The sequence below is a fragment of the Lissotriton vulgaris genome, chromosome 3_1 (genome assembly GCF_964263255.1).
Source record: "Lissotriton vulgaris chromosome 3_1, aLisVul1.2, whole genome shotgun sequence".
Taxonomy (NCBI): domain Eukaryota; kingdom Metazoa; phylum Chordata; class Amphibia; order Caudata; family Salamandridae; genus Lissotriton; species Lissotriton vulgaris.
The window spans coordinates 626,533,565-626,558,754 of NC_141689.1; the positions used below are offsets into that span (position 1 = coordinate 626,533,565).

General features: G+C 46.2%; 1 protein-coding gene across 2 annotated transcripts in view; it reads right to left on the reverse strand.

Annotated features, from left to right (window-relative positions):
- ARB2A (ARB2 cotranscriptional regulator A) overlaps nucleotides 1–25,190 on the reverse strand; it is a 1,549,567-nt gene that overhangs the window by 400,776 nt on the left and 1,123,601 nt on the right. For both annotated transcript variants that reach the window (XM_086960917.1, XM_086960918.1), the window contains exon 11: nucleotides 8,166–8,250. In XM_086960917.1, the coding sequence (XP_086817043.1) occupies nucleotides 8,166–8,250 (85 nt within the window). The remainder of the gene's footprint in view (nucleotides 1–8,165; nucleotides 8,251–25,190) is intronic.

Sequence of the window (25,190 nt, forward strand, 5' to 3'; positions counted from 1 at the left end):
ATCTTTGCGGACTCCAAATCGCAATACACTATCATTGTTGAGGAATTGTGAAAATCGTAATTTGTACAAAAACTGGGTGAATGATTGTCACAACCTGACATACATCCGTAAGGGTTCAGTTGAGAAAAATGGACATGTTGGGTTACAGGTGGTTAACATTCGGGTTCAAGAATACAGAGACCAGGGGAAAGTTATATGCGACCAAGACAGGTCCAACTCTGTTGGGATGGTTAGACTAGGGAATGCTGCATATCGTTTTAGATCAAAATAGTAAGGAACAGGTTTTAGTGGTGGATGAAGGCACTACAGTTGGTGACAGGATGAGGAAACAATGTCCCACTGTCTTTGGTAACCTTAAAGGATTTGAACACAGAATAATACTTAAGGAGGATGCAGTGCCCAAAGTGGACAAGGTTTGCAATATATCTGTGCTAGTAAAGGAAGGGGTGTCAAAAGAGCTGGACAAGTTGGAGACTTTGCAAGTCATTGAACCAATCCAAAAGCTTCAGATTGAATTTCATCTTTGATGGCAGCCAAACGTAGCAATGTAAAAATAAGATTATCGGTGGATTTACACCCTTTAAAAATCAATAATGTTTTCCTTTGCCAAAGAGAAATGAAATGGTCACATGTCTGAGAGGTGCAAGGTGTTTTTCCATAAAAGATCTTTCCTCTGCATACTACCAGATTTCGTTATCACCAGAAATTAACGTCATTCATCACTCCGTTTAGCTACTACAAATTTAAGCGTATGCTATTCGGCCTGGCATCGGCAGCTGCTCTCTTTCAACATCCCAAGTTCCAACTATATAGCAAGGAAAAAGGGGGTTTTCAAGACAACATTTTGGAATTTGGCACAAACAAGAAGGAACATGAGTCCAAGTTATTGAAAGTTTTGAGAATTTTGGAAGCAAAGTGGCTCACAGTAGTTTACAAATGTAAATTCGAAGAGGAGAATGTCACTCATTTAGGACACATCATTGATGAATATAGAGTTAAACCCATGCCAACCCTAGTGTTTGCCATTGAGAATGCATCCATTTCTACTAGTAAGGATGATGTTAGGTCTTTTCTTGGTATGGAGTTTTGCACAAAGTACACCCCTAACTCTATGGGAAAAACATCTAATATTCGCCAGTTACTAAACCAAAACAGTACATTTCTGTGGTCCCCTGATTGTGATGAGGATATTAAGTTCATTAAATCAGTGATTGCCAATGCCAGTGCCCTAAGGAGTTATGCAGAAAGTATCACTACGGATGCAAGTAAGAAGGGGTTAGGAGCAGTCTTAGATGTGTTGTGCTGCTTAAATTAATGGAATGTTAGGTAAAATTTAGAATGTATTGATTTAAGTGTAAGAAGTTAGGAGGACAGTTGGTGGAATTACGTTCAGGAGTTAGGCGTGTCCATCAGTGCTCCTCAGCCACAATAAGCACTTTCTGCTACCTGGAGTGAAGAGTGTTTACTTTGGAACAATACGTTTATGATTTACAATTTCACATGCATCATCCTGTCAGCTAGGATTAGACTCAACTACACAGGTTTCAAATACCATTGGATGAAGTTGCTCCTGAACAGAACACTTCTCCAGATACAACCTCTCATGTTGCCTTTCTGTAAAGCTGTTTCTTAGGGGAAATAACTGGGGCACCCTGGGACTGGTGGATAATTCTTAAAGGTTGGATCTGTCAAAACATATGCCCTGATGGCTTGAAAATAGATATTTACCATTATAAGTGAGGTACAGAATCTCTTACTGTGCCACCCATTGCAACTCTGCAGAGCTCAGTCGGTGTTATATTTGTTTCATTCAGCTAATTGCACCATCACAAGTAACTACCTGATATTTCAGGAGCAGGGGATGTAATAGCAAAATGATTAGGTCTGAGAACTACAAATAATGTATAAGTACATAAATTAAAGGCCAGGGACACTTCCATTGACATTTATAATACCCAGGCTTAATATCAGCGAACTGCAAACAAAAAACATTCCAAATATCTTCAGGTGCTATAACTAGTGCTCACTTGCGCAGCTCAAGATGTTTGTTCGGACCAGGGAACTCTTCAAGATAATTTAAAGGGAGTGAAGATCCTAAAGAACCTCTAGATATTTCTAGATACGTCTTCTCTGTTACATACATCTCATCTTACTCAAGATGTCTTTTTAAGAGTGTATCGCATAGCATTTTATTAAAACAAAACGTGAGAGCTAGCTGGATAATTACATACAGAAGATGGCAATTTTATTATACAAGTTTCTCTAGCCTTAGCTTGAAGAGCAGTAGTTAATATTATCGCAGGTAGACTAGCAAAATATAATTTTTTAATGATTGTAGTCTTTAGCCTCCTTAAAAAAATGCTATATCTGCTCATTGCTAAATAATCTCATGATCAGAGCCTCAGCTGGCATTCATTTGTTTTTATCACTGCTGACATAAACAATGGGCAAAGCTTTTCTTTACACTAGCAAATTATAGTCTTTAAAACTTTTGTCTTTTGTATAGGATCAATAACTAGTTCATTTAAAAATAAAATCAATTGAATTAACTTCCCTTGAATAACCTTAAATCCTTCATGAATTACTTCGAACTTCATAATACAACCTATAAGTGCAAAAGATTTAGTTTAAGCAATTTCAAAATGAAAAGGCCATATTAATGAGCTTTAAAATAAAAGCCATAGTTATTGGTGCTAATCCATTCCCTCAATTTAATGTTTTGAAACAGCCAAAATAATTACATTTCATTCCCATAAAAATGTGCAATATTGGCCTTCACTAAATTGAACAAAAATGTATTGTCATCACAATATTGTTGACCTTTAGGGAGATAAAAGAGAAGCAGGAGTGATTGCTTCTAAAACCTTCACACTACTCCATGCCACATGAGGGGATAATGATTTTCTTTAAAAGCCATCTAAAAAAGGCCATATCTGAGTTGCTCATCGTTCTTTGAGGACAAAAACACATCCTAGTTTATTATCCTGGACAGCTGCTCTAATTAAGTTCATATTCCTAATAACTTTATTAACTCCTTCCATATTGACAGAAATCAGTGATGCAACATCTGCACAGTAATACTACAAACTAGTCGACCTGGCAAGGTGAAACATATCATTCCTCCAAATACTGCTTTCAATCATCTTCAAGGATCATACACTCAAAGATGATAGATTTGTCAATAATGTTAACAACAGACCAAAACATAGGAATGTTCTCATCTTTAATACTATCATACTTCATATGACAAATGTTACTTAGGGAATTTTTGTTTCCCTAGCGCTGTTTTACAGTGTGGCCCAGCATGCTTATGCATTTATACCATTTAGCTGCTGAGGCTAATCCTGCCCCAGTAATGAGCTTTCTATTTGCTGTTTGTGGTGTTCGTACTTAGGATTTTATAACGTTTTTCTACAAAAGGCATTAAGGCCATATCTGCATCCTTTTTTCCCCACACATTGGAGATTCTAGTGGTGACCAGGGTTTGTGAACTATTCAGGAGAGAATTTAGAAAACAGACAAATACAGCAAAATGTGGGTAGTTTTTTTTAAAAAATAGGAAAAAGTGCAGTGCAAGAAAGTGTATTTTTTCTTAAAATGGCACAGACAATAAGGAATACTATGCTAGGATCACCATCTTCTCAGCTTTCGTGAACGAGCAGAGTTGTAAAAAAAAGATTTTTACTAAAGTATTTGGCGTTTTTTTTTTAAGTGTTAATCCATTTTTACCTTTTCCTCCTACTTGCAGTTCATGGCAAAAACAGTTGTCAAATCCAAAAGTGAACCCCGACAAATTGAAATAGGTGACATAATCAATTTCACCTGTTACTTTGTTGGCTCAATATTCGATTTACAAAAAGTAATACACTGTTACGTCTGTTAGACCCTTCTAGCTGCAGGGATATAAAGTGTTTTTGGCTATCCAAAAAGATGCACTACTCAAAGCCAAAAACTGAGTAGCAACTTACAATGAAATGTCATTGTGTACCAATTCATATGGTAATATCTAGTTAGTGAAAAGTGGGTAGGAGGAAACCTATCCATTTTTTGACTGTGCCCTAGAAACTGAGTTTAAGGATAGTGGTTATTTATACAAAACAAATGTTATGTTACCCACACTATCATGTAGGTTAGAGGTCATGTTGCAAAATGTGTTCTTTCTTGCACACCAGCTTATATTTTTAAATTAAAATTGGAGAAAAATGCTAATATTGTTAGAAATGAGGTCTCGAGTTGGCAGTGGTTTGCACCCTGTCCAAGTAGGGACCCTCAATTTAGTCAGGGTAAGGGAGTCACAAAACTGAGAAAACCCCTGCTCCCCCCCTTGGTAGCTTGACATGAGCAGTCATGCTTATCTCAGAGGCAATATGTAAAGCATTTGTACATACAGACACAGTAACACAGTGAAAACACTACAAAAGGTCACCACACGAGTTTAGAAAAATAGCCAATATTTATCTGAATAAAGAAAGACCAAAACAACAAAAATCAAACTTACACAAATCGAGATATCACTTTGGAAAAGATTACTGCAAAAATATAGCTCTGAGAATAAAATTGTAATCGCGGAAAGGGGGGTCTGGCTACAGAGTCACACAGACCCCCAGTAACAGTACCTTGAGAAGGATGAACACAAAAGACATTGCAAGCCGTCAGGGAGGTGAGGCATTGCTGGGCTCATGCAGTGTTGGTTCATTACTGCCATAGGGGAGGTGAGGCATTGGTCCCTTACTTCTAGGCAGTGGAGGTGAGGCATTGGTTCCATACTGTTGCAGGGGAGGTGAGACGGCAGAGGCAATGCATCGGTTCCTTACACTGGGGCAGTGTCGATGAGTTTGTGGGTTACCTTATTCTCTTATCGACTTCTCAATGATGCAGTTGAGGAGCTGGTATCGACATGCATCAGGGCTGCGGTGTAAGTTGGGGTGGTGTTGTGCACTTTACAAGTAGTACCCTCGGCTCCAGTGCAGGCAGTAGAGTCCATGTTGCTTTTCTTGGGTTGCAGCACCAACAAAGCAGCTTCAAGGGCCGAAGAACTGGAATTGGCACCACTTGGAAAATCAAAATTTGTCAGCTGAAAAGTCCAAGTGCTGTTAGCAAGAGGCGGGTGAAGTCTTTGATGGCACTGAGACTTCTTAACAGGAGGCAGGCACACACAAGCCCTGGGAGAACCTTTAAAGCAGGATGTAGAAAGAAAAGTAATGACCTTTCACTCCCAGGACAGAAGCAGAAGCAGGCCAGCATAGCAAAGCACCCAGCAAACTGGCAGTATCTCCTGGCAGCAAAACAGCTCTACTTCCTGGCAGAATGTCCTCAGTCCAGAAATGTTCTGATTTTGGGGTAAGAGAGGTCCAAATCCTATACTGCCTTTGAAGTAGGCAAACTTCAAAGGAAAGTATTTGAGGTGAACAAGACCCTGCCATTGCTTCAGACACACTACAAGGGGGTGGAGACAGCTTTGTGTGAGGATAGGCACAGCCCTATTCAGGTGTCTGTGACAACTCCTCCCACCACTGTAGCTCAGAAAGCCCCATCAGCCAGGTGATGGCCTATCAGGATATGCAAGGTACATCTCAGCTCCCTTTGTGTGCCTGCTAGAGTGAATACACCAGAGTCCAACTGTCTGCCAACCCAGACATGATTTCTACAGACAGGCAGAGGCACAGAGTGGTTATGCAGGACAATGCCCGTTTTGTAAAAGTGGCATTTTCAAACACGCAATTTAAAAACTAACTTCATCAAAAGATGCATTTTAAATTGTGATTTCAGAGACCCCAAACTCCAAATCTCTATCCAATCCCAATAGGAACTTATACTTAAAAGGTATTTCCAGGCAATCCTTATGTTACCCTGCGTGACAGAAAGTTCTTGCAATACTGAAAAACGAAAATTAGCAGTATTTTACTATTAGGATATGTAAAACACAATAGTACCTGTCCTACCTTTTAAATATACTGTACCATGCCAATGGGGCTGATTTGGGCCTACCTTAGGGATAACTTACATGCAGCAAAAGCCAAGGTTTGGACCTAGAGAGTCTGTGCCCTTTCCAGGTTGAAATGGCAGTTTAAAACTGCACTCACAGGGGAGAATATCTGGTGTGGCTTTAGGGATGCCAGTTAAGCCCAGGCCCTTGCTAGGTTGCCCCCATCTTACTACTTTTTTCTGTAAAACATAAAAAAAACCCTTGTGGCCTTTCAGCTCCTTGGTGGGGACGGGAAGACTGCTGAGCTGATTATGAGGTTACAGCATGGCCCTATCTGTTTTGGTTGCCATCGGTTAGTTTGTCAGGTCTTCAATTATTTCACCACAACAATCAAGCTTCATTAAAAACTACTTCACTCATGACAGTATAGAAGTTATTGTTAATTTCATAGAGTCAGACGAAGGAGGCAAACAACAGTTAGTCGTCTTCTCGTTAGAGGCGGAAAAGGTATCTGACAGGGTAGACTGGCAATATCGGACAAAGTCTTGAAGAAAACAGAAATAGGACTGTATATGCTAAAATTCATTAATCTAGCTTTGTAGCCCCCTCACCGAAGAATAAAGTAAATGGTTAATTCACCCTCTCAAATCCTCTGAAGGAATTGAGTCAGGGGTGCCCACTGTCACCCCTATTGTTCGCCTAGTCATGAAGCCTCTAATAGAAATGATTATTAAATACCATTACACCAAAAGGTTTGCAGCAAAATGGAGGGAAGACAAGTTAATGCTATTTGACGGTAATGTCCTTTGCTTCCTTAACTGACTCTGAGACAGCATTGCCAGCTTTGATGGGTAAAGTTATAAAATTTAGGACATTTCTGGCTTGAAGAATAACTACGACAAATCTCATGGAATGTGAATATCAGATCTACAACAAGCCTGTAGGGAACGCCCTAGGCCAACAAGCCTGTAGGGAACGCCCTAGGCCACTGCGGTCTGGGCTGGGCATCAGGCCCTATGAAATATCTGGGCAAAAATTTGACAATTTTCACAGCTGATTTGTTTCGACACAATACCCCTTTCCTCCTGATATCCTGCACAAAGATCTTTATAGATGGAGCAAGAGGGAAGGTTTGTAGCTGGACAGGGTGGCGAGCACAAAAATGAACTTCCACTCCCGTCTTTTTACACACGTGCTCCAGTTGAAATTCCCAAACCCTATGTTAAACCTGTCACAAAAGAAACATATAACTTCTGTATTGCATTACGAAACCCAGAGAGTATTTAAAGAGTCTCTGTTTTGGTCCACCGAAGAAGGCAGTTTAGGATTCCCCAACATAGAGCATTATTTGCATATCCCAGCCCTGAAATGCAACCACTCTCCTCATCTGAAGCTGTGGGTCCTCATCACACAAGACTATTCCTCACCCAGTTAGAATATATGCTCTGGTTAACTCACAGAGCTAGATGTACACATACAGATGAATATCACTAAACTAAATGGCATTGGGTATTAGCAAGAACAATAAAGGAAGCAGCGGGTAGATGTTAAGATCCCAACAGAAGAGATCTCTGACCTCTACAACCATGTAAATAACTTGTGACCATGTCAAAAAGCACAGCTATATGTCCAACTGGGAGAGGCAGAAAGGCACAGAAATTCCTGAAGTAGTCTGGACCTGCATTTGGATAAGCGCAGAGAAATTGTCCATCTGCACTTGGCCTAAAGAAAACACAAATAAAATACTACCAAGGTGGTATTTTACACCATCAAGGCTGAGTGCGATGCTAGGTTGCTCAAACAACTGTTGGCGGGTTGTGGAGTAAGAGGCACTTTGTCTATGTGTGGTGGGACTTTGGAAAGATCTGTTCTGCACAAAATCAAAAACTATAATATTTATGCTATGGATAATTGGCCAGTGATATTACATGACTAAGGAAATAAATCTGTAAAAGTTTGACTACCATTTAAGGTCTAAATGAATTAAGAATATTTATAGATTTACGAATTTATTCATAGTTTAAATTTTTAAAAAAAATAAAAAAGCCTTACTGTAACACAAAAGTGTCATATCAGGAAACAACATTTATTTATTTAACTGTTTGTTAAGTACTGGCCTCTAGAAGATAGATACTTTGAAACACCGTAACTATTGTGATATTCCAAACATTAATCACTCTCAATAGAATCTTTTATTTTTCAAAAAATAGGTATATTGCATATATTGGGGAGTCTTTACCTGCGGAGACACGGGGGCAGTCTGGCAACATGGATTCCACTGATGTATCTAATGGCTCCGAACTAGACACCCAATTGCAACAGTTCTGCAAAGGAAAGACAAATATATAAAAATATAGAAAGGCTTGGCAGGGTAAGGATAAGCATCATAAAAATAAAACCGCATTGATTGTCTTTAGGTGGAGTCGTTTTATTTAGCACTACCAATTACTAAAACTCCTGATTTTCTTTTGCGATTGATTGGTAACCACCGGATATGAAACGTAACAAAAGATGTATCTATCGTAGGTCATCTCCTGCTAGTGCTTTGTTAGGAGGGCGCAATCTCTTGCTTGTGATGGCTCAATCCATTGTTGTTGTGTGGCTGCGAACGTGAAAAGACCCGTCAGGGAAAATAATTCCTTCTTAGCATGAATATCTCAGCAACTGGAAGTTTCTAAAACACGTAATTGCTTTAGTACAGCCAGCCCCTGCCAATCCGAAGAGATGAAAAATAAATAAGGTAGAATCCTTCCTCGCTTAGTTCCCAGACCAACTCCGTTCATCTTTAAAATCTCAGCATTTTAAAACTAGGCTGCTCAGAGGATCAAATGTGTTACCAACCATGAGGAATGAAGGATAAAATCTATATGATCATTCTGGACAGGACTTGGTTGAGGGCTCAAAACCAGTCATGGTAAAGGTTGACCTGTTAGATAAAGTGATAGTTTAAGTACTTTTTAGAAGAAATAAAAAATCGATATCACTTGCACTATAAAGCTGTATCTGTGCTTTGGCTTTTTACCGGGGTTGTCTCAGTTCCATTTTTTTTTTTACTTTCTTAGAAAGAGACCATGAATTCCCTGACAAATATTTTCTTCTTTAAATCAGCCCATCAATCATGTCCGCAAAAAACGGTTGATTGCTAGCCTGGTAAACAAGCACGTATTGTGTATTTTTAGATGTTTGCCGCCTTGGTTGTGCACCATGGAATCCGCCCTCACTGCGGAAAGATCCTTGACTGGTAGATGAAGTGTCTTATTGTATTTCCTTAATTCATTCTGTCTGGAAGAAGATGTCAGCTGCGTTGCAGCGAGGGGAGAATTTCAAAGGCTCCAGTCCCCACCAATAAAGGCCGAGGAATGGCTTTTGAATAGATTTGTCAGGGCAACCCTACTGTTCCGGGACCAGGGCGACCAGGAAGAACATAAAGGGAAGCGGTTGCTGTATGAGATTAGAAAGTGAAGTTCACAAAGCATGGCTGATTTCTATATGGAATAGCAAATCACTGAAACTATTGAATAGCGTGGAAAAAAAACATGAAAACAAACTGTGTCAAGTAACGTTACAAAATGTTACAATTCAAAAAATATTTACTTGGATTATGTTATTATGGTGGCTCCCATTAAACGAATTTATTTAGGTAAAGTAACAAATATTTCAGATTAAACTGCCAAATTGATAGCAGCACTAATGGTTACGTTTATCAGGAATTTAGTAAAACCAGAAGATTAGCTCACAATGAACACAGCTTTTTATACAATGTGACAACTGCCTATGAGAAATTAATTGTCTTAAAAGTTATGTCAAGATATGATTCATCATTCATCACGGCGTCTAAGAAATTCCCAAACCATGATTTCCACGGTGGCAAAAAATCACCCACCACTGATACAAGGCTGATAGCTTGTGTGAGGAATGGCTTTCGCAACAATTCACTCTTTACATAATGCCACCAATTAGAGCCGAAGACGAGCTCCTATTAGCCCTGTATTTAAAGATTATTCAAAGTTAATGTATCCTCAAACACATTACTCTCGCAGAAGATCGGCTGCAGGAACATTTCTCTTTAACACTTCCGCACATGCGCACAACTTATGCCTTGGGGAGGACAACCGTTTACAATCACCAACGTGCTTATAACATTAGACATCTAGTATTAAAGGGTAGTTATAAATTGCACGGGGAAAATAATGAACAGTCGGTGTGCTCATGGTCATTAATATAATCTTAAATACAGCTAGTTATTAATGGAATTATGACTAAAACAATGATAAAACTCCCCACGAGTTCAGAATTGCATTCGTAAAAATATATTTAGTAAGAAAGCAAATAAATAAACATCTTTAATTTTCCCGCAGTAATATATTCTGCTTTGGCTTGTTGTGTTTTGTTGAGCTGATGAATATTAAAGGTGAGCTGCCTTTTGTATTTGTGAGAACACTTAATTTACCGTTTATAATTGTTTTAATAATATCTCAACCTTACTTACCACAGACAACCTGTGATATAGTATTCTTTCTTTTTCGCCTTCTTCACACAGAGAACACAATCGAATTCACATAGAAAAACGGGGAACAAATGGAGAAAAAGCCAAAACGCATAACAAACTTCCTTGATAATTGGAACATAACCTCCTAGGTAGCACAGGAAAGGACAAGTTGACATGCATGGATATTACCTGTGTATGGTAAACTGAAAAAAGACAGTACAAAGTTTTTTTTCTTTTAATAGGATTTTCTTTGTTAAAAGGAGTGGTACCTCTGTAGTAAGGGACTCGAATTTCAGCAATTTACAACTACAATGGGCCCTCACTGTCCTTAGAACTTTCAGATTTTGCTTAGATTTCGTGAATATATTGTTAATTACTCAAGGGTCGTTGGTTAAGGGCAGGTTTATTTAAAGCTGCTAATGAAGAGCCCTGACGCCATTAGAATATTGTTGTTTTACTTAGCTTCCTGAAAAAGGATTTTAATAAAAAATGGACAATGCTGAAACTTTTCTGAGTGGTTTTGTGCCAGTCATTATCTAAATGCGCTGTCACGCTAAATTATACTAAATCTTGGCCATTCATTGGATACAAACCTTAGTTAACAATTATCTTTGGCATAACATCTTAGGCCTTTGAAATATGGGTTCTTACACCATTGCTTTTGCACAATATAAGTACCCCCGGTTACTTTATAGTGGGTACAATAAGGGCAACTGTGTAAAAAAGGTCCTAAATTGTCAGAGGGATTGTGCGAATATCGTACACCAACAAAGGACCATATTACACGCTACCCATTATGTAATCTCTAGAGTACATGTTTATTTTGGGGAAGTTGGCTTGTATTACATTTTTTCAAAGAAGAAAATATTTATTGAAAACAGGAATTTAAATACTGAACTATACTACTAAAACACAAAAATATCAAATATATTGTTCGAAAAATAAATCTTTAGAAAACAATACTCTGCTTTGTTAAGAAATCAATCATGCTGATCTCTAAAAGAGGCAGCTAACAATATTTATTCCCTGACTGGTAATGGAATGCTCAAGGTTTGGTTTATTTTTCAATAACAGAATGTTAAATGGACAATGGTAAAGCCTTACGGAGTGGTTAGGGCTGTCATTCAATCTATCTATATCTATCTATCCATCTACCTATCTATCCATGACTGGCGAATTTTAGGGGCATTACGCTCTTGCGCAAAACCAATAATTCAGTTTTTAAGCTGGCTGAAACTCGCGACTGAAGTCAGGAAAAGGCAGTCAAATCCGCCACCTAAAATGGCCAACTGTAAGTCAGCTTTGACTCTGGTGTGGTGCGCACTTTTTGACTCTTTATTTGCTCCGGAATGTTTTGAAATTCCCACGCATCTCAGAATCCCTAACCACTGCCCTGGGGTTGGTTATCTCCAGGATTGGCCCCCTATGGCTGATGAAAGTGTTTTTTTCACAGTGTGAAACTTGCATGTTGGACCCAACACTTAGGTCACAAATGGCAGCCAAAACTTACTTTCAATCCTAAATAGCCAATCACATTTTGTAAAAAAAAAATCAAAATGGGATTGACAACATTTGCAAGTCATGACTCATGAGTTAAAACTGTAGAGATTTTCAATAGTATTAAACTCTTAAAGCCCACTCTGTAGTATTTTAGCTCGATAACAAAGGAATGGATTTATACAAAACTAACAAGAGCAAGCTTTCTGAGTTAAGTTCTGCATACAAGCAAAGTTTTATGTAAACCTGCCCAGCTGTTCTAGCTATAGATGTGAGCAAAATATTCGGTGGGAAATAAAACAAGAAATCACCTGTTTTTCACCCCATGAATGAATCTTCACGAATCTTGGCATAACAAAACTTTTTAGGTGACCGACTAAGTAGATTTACAAGTGCAAATCTGTCCACACGGTCAAAAGCTGTACGTAAATAAAATATGTGTTTTCAATGTAATCCCTATCTACACCATAATCACAAGGTGGCGAAAGCCACTGTATAAATATGAGAGAGAGAGAGAGAGAGAGAGCGCGAAAGACTCAACTATTTAAAACGCCAACAGCCTCTTATCAAAGATGCAAGACGAGAGGATATACTGAAACAACATAGAACTACAAATACCCCACATCATATATAAATATAAAATTTGAGCTGCTGAGCACTTCCCTTTTCCAAATATGTCAGATTTGTATACACTTAAACCATTAATAAAAAAACGTAGCTACAGCATAGCATTCAGTGGCATCTTTTAAATCAAATAAATACTGAAATGCCTTCCAATAACCAAACAACTTTCTCCTAGAAACAATGGGGTTGAATATTGTTTTCTATATAAAAGATAACATTTACAAAAAAAAGTGCTAAGAGCAGTGTTGACTTAGTATATCTATTGTCACATGGACATTTCAAGTTATTAGGATCCCACCAGCCCCTTTTCAGGAATGCAACAAATTGATGGATTATAGAGACCGGTAATTGAGTTAGGAGATATATGGTGCACAATGGAAACCAAACTAATATAAGAATGAAACCCTGGATACTTATAAAGTGACACATAACTCCTCTCAGTAATTTTAGTCCGGTCTTTCTAAATACCTTTTCTATGCATTCAACGCAAAGGTGTGTTCTTTTAAGTCATTTTTCGAGAACCGCACTATATTTTCCGGAGTCTTCCAGAGTTTCACATCTGAGTTACTGAGTCCTGTCATAATATTTCTAATATAGGCTAATCAAGGAGGGTAAATGCCTGGTCCAATGCTAAACAGTCTCTAAGAATTACTTCGGTAAACTGAGTCTCTGTTTTAGACCAGACTGAATGACCAAAAAGTAGTGGTTTAGTCTCTATTATATACAGCAACAAGTGGAAGCCTAATTCAATGTGTATAACAGTCTCAAGAATTGAATGTGGTACTGCTCAAAGTTTCTCACAAACGAATTCCCTTGCCTTTGTAATATTATATTATCTCCCGCACCCCTGAAAAATTCCTGCGCCATATGTTGCTGCAGCAACTGTTTTGGTACTATAGAGGGTCAGCATTTCTTTTTTCGGCTTGTTAGCTAACTTTGTTGCGAATCTAAAAAAATCTTTGTTATTTCTCAGCAGCTTGGTGGAACTAATTTCTCTATGATGATTCCAGCCACCATCCAATTAGAATTGTAGGCCTAAATAACTGACATTTTTATGACTTGAAATGTTACTCCCATTCATATAAGGGGACAAGTCTTCCACCTACTTTAACCATAACACAAGGTAAATGTTTTTTCTGATTAATCCTTTTACCTATCTTTTTGATAAATTCGGCGAAGGTATTAATAATACTCTACAACCCTATTGGTTTTAGGGATACTAGTACAGCATCGTCCTCATACAAAAGAATGGATACAGGCCTTTGGCCAGCTCTAGGAGTATCAGCACCAAGAGACTGTATTTCTCCATTAATAACACTGACATATATGTGGAGAAGAAATGGCACTGAAACACATTCTTGGTGCACTCCCCTTTCTATCCTAAACAATAATGTTGATTTCCCCCAGTGACCCATACCATACTCTCAACGATAAATTACTATATACATAGGCTAGCAGCGAAATGATGTCCTTCGGAGTGCTCAATGAACCCAAACACTAACACAAATTATTGTGGTTTACCAAATCAAAAACACAACTAAGGTCCGCAAAACACATATATAAGCTACCTTCCTTTGCCTTTGTGTACTTTCCCACCAAAAGGTTCAGGTTGAGGCGCTGTTCCACAGTCTCCAGCCCTCTGTTAAAAAAACATGTTGCGCACTAGTCAGAATGTTGCTATCTTCCGCCAAATGTTCTAATCTTTCTTGGATGACACTTCATAGCAATTTGGCTGAGGAATCAAGCAGGGCAATTGGTTGGTACCACTTTGGGTCACTTTTTGACCCTTCTTAAAGATTGGGATACTTAAGGATCCAGACCAGGATAACGGTATAAATCCAGCACCACCAGAATGTGGGACCTGAGTTAGCAAAAGTGCCCATAGGGCAGGTAGATGCTTCTAGGCGTCCACCAGAACAGCATCGGGAACGGGAGCCTTTCCCACTGGACTTTTATCTAATGCTCTAGTTACCTCAGCTAAGGTAAAGAGAATAAGGGTTGAATGTCATGCCAAGGGGGCCACACTTCTATATCTGATCTTAGAGGTGGCGAGAAAATTGAACCAAAATAATCCACCCAAGCTGGCGCAAGAATCGAGCTATCAAGATTAGGTGCAGAACTATTAAAAAAAAAAGGAGCATTCATTGTCTTCCATAATAATATATAATTATGCACCCTGGCTTAGTTTTGCCCCGGACTCCTCATTTTTTTTTGTAAATATCTTTTTATTGCAGCAAGATCAGAAATGCATACAGTATTTTCGGGCCATTCCCCTGGGCGCTCGAATGAAGCGCTGCGCCCCCCCGTATCACACAGCCATTCAGCTCACACCCCGGAGGTTGAGCGGCAATATCATGGGGAGAAAGACTGCGCTGGAGCATTCTGTATAGGTCTGGAACTACCAGGTGGTTGGGCAATGGCAAAGCTGCTTTTCAGTCCTAATGCTCCCTCTTCCGTGTCCCAGGTCCAGTTGAACCTAGAGTCACTGTTGCCCTTACTGAACCCATCCCCCTCCTCCCCCCTCAACACTCCCATCCCTACCTACCTACCCTTCCACCCTCACCCAGAACCACCCCTAACCGGCCTCCCGCCCCCTCCCAGTCCCCCCACCCCCCCAGGCGTGCCAGAGTACCATCTAACCAAGCTCTCAACCCTTCCAACTAGACCAGATCCGAAGCAGAGCACCAGGATTTACCAGCAACTATTCGTAAGTCATCACATTGGAACGCAAAAGTAAGGGGGCATCAGAGTGGGCCTAAGCCGTCCCCCCGTCAGGCAGGCGCTCCACCGGAGGCGGACTATTCACCAGGGAGTCCTCCTCATCCATGTCCAGGAGTGTGAGGTCTAGGACCAGCCCCTTCCACGCCCTGGCCCTCTCCAGTGCCATGTCATTGCCTACCCTGAGCGCGGCCTGCAGACGAAGCTCACCTTCACACCTAGCCCATTTATGCAGCTCAGCCTTCCAGCGCTCCACTACAGGGCATCTGGACGCCTTCCATTGGGACGTAATGGCCCGTTTCGCCAGGAGGAGCCCCAAGTCCAGAAACTTGCTAGTGACTTTGTTTTTTGATGTGTGCGGGAACCAGTGTAGTATGCAGTGTGCCATAGTGAGTTGCAGGTCCCTCTCCGTTACCTCCCTCAGAACCTCCACTACTTCCTTCCAAAAGAGCACCAGCTCAGGACAGGACCAGAACATGTGCTGGAAATCGGCGGGATCTGCCGGGCAACGCGGGCAGGACGCCGAGTGGGCCGGGAAGTACTTATGTAGCTTGTCAGGGGTCAGGTAGGCCCTATGTAAGACATGAAAGTGCACCAGCTGGAACCTTGCGTTGCGCGTCCCATTCCGGGCCCCTTCCAGTATGCCTTTCCAGGCCTCCTCAGGTATCTCAGTCGCCAGATCAGCCTCCCATTTCGCCTTCAAGGTCAGCAGTGGAGCGACGGATTCCGAGACCATACGTCGATATAGGCACGTGACAGCCTTGACCGTCCCCGCCATCATGACGACGTACTGGCAGCCCAGGGACAGCGGTGGCTCCGACATGCCCGCCCTCCAGTGTTTGCGAATCGCCGCCGTTAATGCCGCGTGAAGGAGGAAGTCCCCACCCGCCAGCTGAAAGCGGTCCTTCAGGAGGTCGAAGGGCAACATCGCCCCGTTTTCATACAGGTCTCCCATGGATGACAGTCCTTGCTGATCCCAACCGTCCAGCCCGCGCCACGAACCCCCGTGCGGAAGCGCCCCGCAGAGTTTAAGTGGGATCTCAGGTGCGTACGGGATCGTAATACCGCATCTCCGGCGATATCTGTTCCAGCATTTTCGGGCCGTCGCAAACTCCTGAGTGAGGTGGAAATCCCCCATCGGAAGCCCCAGTACAATCCGGGACAACACCTGGACCGGGCCCGCCGGCTCTCCCGATCCGTCCTCCCCTCTTCTGGCCCGCGCTACCCACTGTGTCAGCCATTGTAGCTGCGCCGCCAGGTAGTAGAGCTCGTAGTCCGGCACTGCCAGTCCTCCATCCGCCCGAGGGCGGAGAAGTGTGGCATGCGCCACCCTGCGCCTGCCCGCTCCCCACAGAAAGTCGATGACCATCGATCTCAGCCGCCGAAAGTAGCTCGCCGGGATCCAGATCGGGAGGGTCCCGAAGAAGTAAAGCAGCCGCGGCAGGGTCACCATCTTGAGGAGCGCCACCCTCCCCATGAGTGACAATGGGAGCGTGCCCCAAAAGTCGAAGTTCCCTTTGGTGTGCCTGATCGCCGATCCGATGTTTCCCTCGAGGATATCGGCCCTGTCATGAAAGATCGAGGTGCCGAGGTATCGCAGGCTCCTCTCTTCCCACGTCACACCCTCCGTAGTTTGTGGGCATGCTCTCCGTGGGCGGGCTGGGAATAGGTGGGACTTCGCCCAGTTCACTCGGAGGCCCGAGACTCTGGTCAGCGATTGCAGGAGAGCCTTAGCTCCACGCAGGGAGTCCGCCGAGTTCGCCAGGAACATCAGCAGGTCGTCAGCGTATAATGCGATGTGGTGTACCTGGCCATAGACGTCCAGGCCCTGGTACGCCTGGCCCATCCGGGCTCACGCTGCAAGGGGCTCGAGGGCCAGGGCAAACAGCAGGGGGGAGAGAGGGCATCCCTGACGGGTGCCCCTGCCCACCCTGCACATCTCAGAGACAACCCTCCCAGTTCTGACTCTCGCCGTCGCGTTCTGGTAGAGCAGCATCGTCCAGTTGACGAAGCCTTCGCCGAGGCCCAGCGTTCGTAGGACATGGAAGAGATAAGGCCATTCCAGGCTGTCGAAGGCCTTCTCCATATCGACAGCAAACACCACTGCCTCGTCGCCGTCATAGGTGTCAGCCTCCAGTATATGCAGGAGTCGCCGTACATTAAGCGCCGTATTGCGGGCCGGGATGAAACCCGATTGGTCCGCGTGGACCAGCGTGGGCATGTGGGGGAGCAATCGCGTCGCCAAGATCTTACTTAAAATCTTGTAGTCCAGGTTAAGCATGGACAGTGGGCGGTACGCCGTTCTGTCCCACGGTTGCTTGCCCGGCTTCAGCAGGGGGACAATCAGCGCCTCCCTCGTGGTCGCAGGGAGACAACCCAGCCGCTTCGACTCGTTGTACAGCCACGTCAGCCGGGGCGCAAGGAGGTCTGCATAGGTGAGATAGAATTCCGTAAGGAATCCGTCGGTGCCCGGCGTCTTATTCCTCGCCATGTTCTTTATGGCGACCCGCACCTCTCTCTCCTCGATCTTGTCCCCGAGCCGTTTCGCGTCCTCCTCTCCCAATTCCAGCAGGTCAAGACCCTCCGTAAAGGTCTGGAACTCCTCCAGCGAAGGGAGGACCCTGCTGCGGTAGAGTTCCGTGTAGTAGTCGTAGAACAACGCGTTGATCCCCTGCTGATAAAATCTCGCCGCCCCCGCGTGGTCCCTGAGCTCAAGGATGACCGAGGTCCGGCGGGCCGGGTTGGCCAGCCAGGCCAGAAGAGCTCCCGATTTGTCGCGTTCCGAGTGCGCTCGCGTGAGGTAAGCCTTGTAGTCAAAGCACCAGAGGCACTCGACCGACGCCGCCACCGCCTCTCGCGCCCCCAGCAGGGCTTCGTGGGTGTCGGGCCGTTCAGGCCTCGCCCTCTCCAACCCCCGCAGGGTCTCGTCCTCTTTCTCAATTTCCTCCAGTAACGTTCTCCGCACCCCCGAAGACGTCGCAATGCACTGGCCCCGTAGCACAGATTTGAAGGCGTCCCATTCCGTCGTAGCCGAACCCGCCGTGCCCGCGTTCACCTGGAAGTACGCCTCGATGCCCGAGGCAATTGTGGTACGGAAAAGCTGATCGTCCAGCGCCTCCGGGCGGAGTTTCCAAGCCGGAATCCTCGGGCGGATTTGCGGCCAGCGCATCCGCACGAGAAGCGGGTTATGGTCAGAGATCGAACGCGTGAGATACTCACTGTGGCATACTTCCGCGTGCACGTCCTGTGAGCACAGGAAGGCATCAATGCGGACGTGCAACTCATGGAGGGCGGAGAAGAATGAGTAATCCCTGTCCGACGGGTGGTTAGCCCTCCAGGAGTCGACCAGTCCCCACTGGCGTTGCCAGGCGGAGCGCGCGAGTGCAAGTCTACCAGCTGGTGCATTCGGTAGGGGGGGGTGGGATCTGTCCAAGGCAACGTCGGCCACACTGTTAAAGTCGCCGCCCAGGAGCAGGGGCTCCACTAAGAACTGGGCCAGTTTATTGGACAGTAGTGAGAGAAATGCAGGTTGGTCTATATTTGGGGCATACAAGCAACCCAGGTTAAGGTCCCTCCCATCCAGCTTGCCTCGCACCATTATGTATCTCCCCTCTGGGTCAATTACCTGTTGTGTGCATTGGAAGGGTACCCCCGCCCGTATCCAGATGGCCACCCCCCTAGCATAAGCAGAGTAGCCCGTGTGGTAGACCTGCCCCCACCAGCGTCGCTGTAGTGCCTTCCCCTCCTTGGCTAGCAGATGCGTTTCCTGCAGGAAGGCGATGTGTATGCCCCGCCTGACCAGATAGGAGTGGATCTTGTGTCGCCTATGCATCGAGTGCATCCCCCTTACGTTCCATGTGAGACATTTGTAGCCTAAGTCGGATCTCATGGTAGAGTCCCCTGTGTCCTATCCTCCCTCTCAGCAATCCCCCCAGCACGCCCAGGCCCCACCCTCAACCCCCCCCCAACTTGCATAATCAAACTACCCCAACTCCCACACCCCCGGACAGAGAACCAACGTGGAAACCCCATCCAAACTCAAGTGTCAAAAGCGTGTCACTACAAAATAGGGCTGGAGTGGCAGTGATGCCGGCCCCAGACAGGCCCGAAGCCCCCCGCCCCCGCCCCACCTCCCTCAGCAACATTCAGGAGAAGTCCACCGACTCACCCCTCCCCCAAGATCTCAGTGATAAGTCCCGGGGGGATCCGCACCTCACTGCATAGCGTCCAGAAGCGGCCCCCCTCCATACCCGTACCCCAGTACCTTACTCATGTGGCCATTGTCCCACGATCCAGCTCAGCTAAGGATACCATCCGCCGTCTGGGGAGTCACCACTGGCAGGTCAGTCTCTGATAGCTCGTGTCCACTGCTGGAGCCAGGACTGGAGGCACTGGCCTTCGACTGCTCCGATGCGCTACTGGAGGGGCTGGCGTCTCCCTGACTGATGGCCGCCACTGCCTGCACCGCCTTAGCTCGTTCCTGCTGCCATCCCGATGGGGAGCCAGATCGTCGCGTCGGCGTCGTTTCCGTGAAGCGTCTCCTGGGTGGAGTCTGCTGCGTGGGATCCGTGCCCGGCTCCCCCCTGGCATCAAACCAGCTCCAAGCCTCCTGCGGTGTTAGGAAAAAGTGGGTGCGCTCCCCAGCGACCACCCGTAGCCGCGCCGGGAACAGCATAGCGTAGGGCAGCTGCAGCGATCGCAGTTTCCGCTTGACCGCCAGGAAGGAGGCCCGTTGTTTTTGCACATCCCTGCTGAAGTCCGGGAAGACCATGACCCTGCTGTTGTCGATTCTCAGGTCCGGGATGTCCCTCACTCTCCGCAGTATATGGTCTCTGTCTCTGAAGTGCAGGAGACGCAGCACAATCGGGCGCGGAGGCCCCCCCGGCTTGGGGGGACGCGCAGGGACTCTGTGTGCCCGCTCAATGGCAAAGAACGGCGAAAGACCTTCTGGGGCCACCTCGGACCGCAGCCAGCCTTCCAGGTAGGTGACCGCGTCCCGCCCCTCCACGTTCTCGGGGACCCCCACGAGGCGGAGGTTATTGCGCCGAGAGCGCCCTTCACTGTCCTCAGCTCGGAGCTCCAGCACCCGTACCTTCTGCGCCATTTCTGCCAGTGTCGTCTTTAGCGCTGCTACGTCCCCAGGCAGACTTTTCAGGGTGACCTCCGAGGTCGCCACCCGCTCCTTTAGCTTCTTATGGTCATCCTTCAGGAGGGTCAGGTCCGATCCGATGGTATCTATGCGCTTCTCGAGGGCCTCCCGTGACGCCACAATCGCCTGCATGATGTCCCCCAGGGAAGGGTCCCGCGGGTGGGTTGAGCTCCCCGCACCCGTCTCCGGCGGGTCGTCTTCAATGAGGTGCCCCGGGTCATCTAGCTTCAGGGCCACGAAGCCCTTCTTCCTGCCGCCTCGCACCATTCTGGTGGGCAGCTAGCTTCGTGTGCCCCCGCGGCGGCCGCCGGTGTTCCCGCTCTCCGCCCCAGATCCGCCTCAGGCCCGTCACTCACGCGCCTCTCTGTGCCCGCGCCACGCGGGGGCCGGTTCGTGGAGCTGTCCAAGGGCCAGGTCCCGCTCCACCCGGGTCGTGGGGCACCAGTGCTCCGGGTCTGGTCGCCTGGTGGGGCCCCCCCGTCCAGAAGCCTCAGGCAGGGTTTGCGCTTGCGAGCACCAGTCCCGATGCAGCGCGCTGTTCTCGGGCGTCCCCAGCCAGGTAGGCGCCCCTTCCCGCCTTCAGGTTCGGCACCTCGTGGGGGTGGGTATCCAGCGCCCACTCCCCTGCTCGCCTTGCTGACTCCGCTCGAGCGCCACCAACCCACCTGTGGCGCGGGCTCCTCAGCAGTTCCCCCACCGGGAGGGCGGGCCCAGTGCTCCGCTCAGTCTCAGTGCTCCACTCGGTCCCAGCGGCTCCGTGAACGGCCGCCAAAGCAGTTACCGGGTCCCAGGTGGCGCCATCTTGGGGTCAGGCAGGCCGGCCGTCCCCCGTCCTCCAGTCCCGCTCGCGAGGGCGCCAGCCAGTACCCCTCACCTCTGCCGGCTCTCAGGGGGTCTCCGCCGGCAAGCGACCAGCCTCCGCAGCGTCGCAGGGCTCCTCGGCACCTCCCAGGCTCCGTCGCCAGTCGCTTCAGATCGGGACGGCGGCCGCCATTTTGGCCGCTCACTTCCCCGGGTGCCACGCTCTCCGCTGAAAGAGCAGGGGGGGCAGTTACAGGGGCCCCCAGTCCTCCAGATTCCCTCTGTGTGCCCCTGACGCCCTTCTGGGCACTTTTGAGGGTTCGGGGCTCGAGTCGGGGCGCAGGATGTATGGTGGTGCGAGGCGGGCGCGGAGGAGCTCCGGAGTCCCGCTTCCACCTACATCGGCGCCTTAGCCACGCCCCTCTTGCCCAGGACTCCTCATGTAACTCTTTTTTCCTATCCTTTAATGCCTTTCTATACCTGATTCTTCTAGCCTGGATAGCAGAAGGATCCTTGGGATGAAAATGAAGCAACTTGATAAGATCACTGCGAGCACAAGTGCATTTACGATTAAACCATCCTTCAGCCCCGTGTCCTTCACCCTTGATTTCTTTAGTCAGGAGTTGGTTGATTCATTTAGAAATTAGAACATGTTTTTTTTATAATCTACTCATAATCAGTTCATGATCATCGCAGGTTAAAATATGACATAAATTACCAGTTATTAACTCTGATGTGATGATAAAGGGATCAATCCTGTCTGTTTTATTTCAATGCCATTCTGCCCAACTGGGTGATATTTGATATTCTACCTAGCTGATTTGCTGGCTGTAATATGATTTGTACCTTTAAGGTTATTATCACAAATACAATTGATCTCCACCTGAAAATTAGTAGATGTAATCTTACCATTCATTGAGGCAAGGATATGATAAATTCTACTACTGCCTCTTCTACCAATAAAGGTAGGTGGTTGGGAGTCACATATAGAGCAATAAGAGTCAGACATACTTCAATTATATTTAAAAATTACATTATTTAAGGCTAAGCAATCCAGACAATGCCTGAAATGGCAAAAGTCCTCACCCTGAATATCGGTAAGGCCACACAACTATTTTCAGGTGAGAGGACATTTGGTAACATTAAAATCACCACCCCAAATTATGTAATCATCTTTAGAGTTATATTGGATAAAAGAATCAAGGTCAATCTACCACCTCCACCCATGAAGCACTGAAAATGTTATTATAAAAATTATCAGGATTACCATGCGAGATAAATAACACAAATTGATAATATGATGATGTTAAAAAGATTTTTGGGGGGCGTGACCAGACAAGATGGCCAGGGAGACGTCATTCTCCTCGGTTCGGGAGCCACGCTGCTGTCCGCATATGATTTACCATGTGAGGGTTAGCCAAACACTCATCCAGTCAACGAGCAAGTTACCATGCCACCGGCGGCGCCACAAAAGAGTGATCAGACGAGCAGAGAGCGGAAAAATTAGCACATGCAGTGACCGCAAGGAAGACGCACCGGAGCTCCGCAAGATGGTGGCGGCGGTCGGCGGAGCACCGCCTCCACAAATCTATTGAAGGAGAGCTCGAAAGGACATTACGGCGATTTGAACCAGCCACCAGTAAGGTACGGCGGCACGGGCAGCCGCAGAGTGAACAACACAGCTGGCTGCCTTACATGAAACCAAAGACGGCGGTGCCGCAGGAGAGCCCGAGTCGATCACTGATCCCAGTACACTGAGAGGGGGGTCGAGAAGCATCCCTGCCAACCGCAAGAGATATCGGGGGTTCTACAAAGGAGCCGTCCACAAGAGCTGAGACTTGCTAGAGACACAGTGGGCTGACGTGAGGTGCTGCTTCCTAAGATGACAGCCGTCCACAAGGAGTCTTTGGGGCCATGAATGGAGGCATCCCAGGGGGCTACAATACGGAGAGGAGCCCGAGACCACTGATGGGAATGCCCTAAGCTAATGAACCAAAACCCCTGAAGCAACATATCTGAGCAAGGCCCGACACTGGAGGAGGCATTAAGGATTCCAAGAGGAGCATCCAAATACAGCACCGGGGGGGTACACAACACGTGTTGCTGATCACATCTGGAGAGGGAGAATACCCTCGAGGAGCCAATAGCAACCGGAGGTGGAAAAGAGGTCTTACCAGCAAGACTCCCGGTTCTTTGCTGAGGGCCGCGCGCACACGAAGTGAGGGTGGCGACCAGTTCGCATCTATGCCACCAAAGAAAGTGTCAAGCAAAGTCTCCAACTACTTTACCTTTACAGAAAAGAGACAACTCCTGGATCACAGAGAAGACACTGCGGCTATGGCTCTCACTAAAGATGATTTATTGGCCTCCCTTAGGGAATTCAAGATGGAACTTCGCTTCGAGATTAAAATAGCCATCAAGTCCTCAATGGATCAACTCAAAGCTGACCTAAACTAACGCATGTCTACCCTCTAACAAAACGTGGACTCCATGGGCACAAGAGTTTTGCAGGTGGAAGCTGAACAAACACGCCATGACCTTTCAGGACAAGATTGAAGACCCCCAAACACAGTTACGACTAGCCCTGCAGAAGGCTTACGATTTGGAAAATAGATCACAGAGAGACAACATTAGAATTCGAGATCTGGAGGAGGGAGCTGAGGGGCCGGAAATGGAGGCTTTTATTTAAGGCCCCTTTGCAGAGATTTTGGGCCGCTCCAGCTAAAAATCATGATTGAAATGGTACACCACATAGGACACCCAGCGGCAGGGGAATGTCGGCGCACACGCGATATCCTCGTCAAACTCCACTCTTCAAGGTAAAAGAGGGGATTTTGCAGGCAGCCAGGCAAAAAGATAAGATAGCTTTCCAGGGGTTCCTCTGCGGACTATACCAGTATCTGGCGCCTGCCACGTTGCAGCTTAGGCAACAATTCAGGCCCATCACCACAAAACTGAGAAAGGAAAGATCAAATACAGATGGACATATCCCTTCGGCTTGAGTTTTGAATATAACAACAAAATGCCCCACATCACAGAAATAGAGGAGGGCCAGAGAGTACTGGGTCTCCCCCAGTGGAGGCTGAAAGCAGTCTGGGCACGTCAAAGGGGAAAGAGCGCAACAGCTAGAAAGGCCTCCCAGTGGAGTACAACTGCCAAACACGGACGCTCCATATCATAGCATGAAAGGGGCAGTGGGAGCCAAGGACGAGAAATGCCCTCGGTGTACGGTCCCCACAGAATCAGACAAAACAGGGGGCTAAGTTAGACCCTAGAGGACACAGAGGGACCAGACTGATAATAGACGCCCATCGCACTGTGATCAAGGCCCGGGCGGGTCAAACCAAGAGCCGGCTACCTATACAAAGCAAAAGAGATAGCTGTGGATGTGGGCTTGGGACAGGGCAGCCGCCAGCACAAACCTACCCTACAATGACACTAGAGCTGGAGGCCCGTGGGCCACGCAGCACAGGTTACCTTTGATTATGTTGTTTTTGCTGTTGTGGGAGGGATGGCTGTCAGGGGGGTTGGTGGTGGCCATCTGAGGACAATAACTATATTACTTCATTGGACCAAAGAGATCCTACGAGGGACTTGAGACATCAAGAGATTTAGGTGACGGACACAACATGAGAGAGACAGAAACTTACACTAAAGGGTCCAGGGGCGGAGGAGAGCTTGATAACTGAGCTATGGTGATCTCCAATTCCTCCTAGAATGTGAAGGGGCTGAATTCGCCACTTAAGAAGCACAAAATACGGAAGTACTTGGTTGACCACCACTTTAAGGTGGTGGCACTCCAAGAAATGCACTTAAAACGCTCTGAGGAGCTTAGGTTACGACATAAAAACGCCTCCGAAATATATAGATCCTCAGCTGGCACCAAACAGAAGGGGGAGGCCCTGCTCTTACATACCTCTATTAAAATCCAGCCAGAAGCTATAAAGTCGGATAAAGAAGGTCGGAGTGTCATGTAAAGGGAAAAC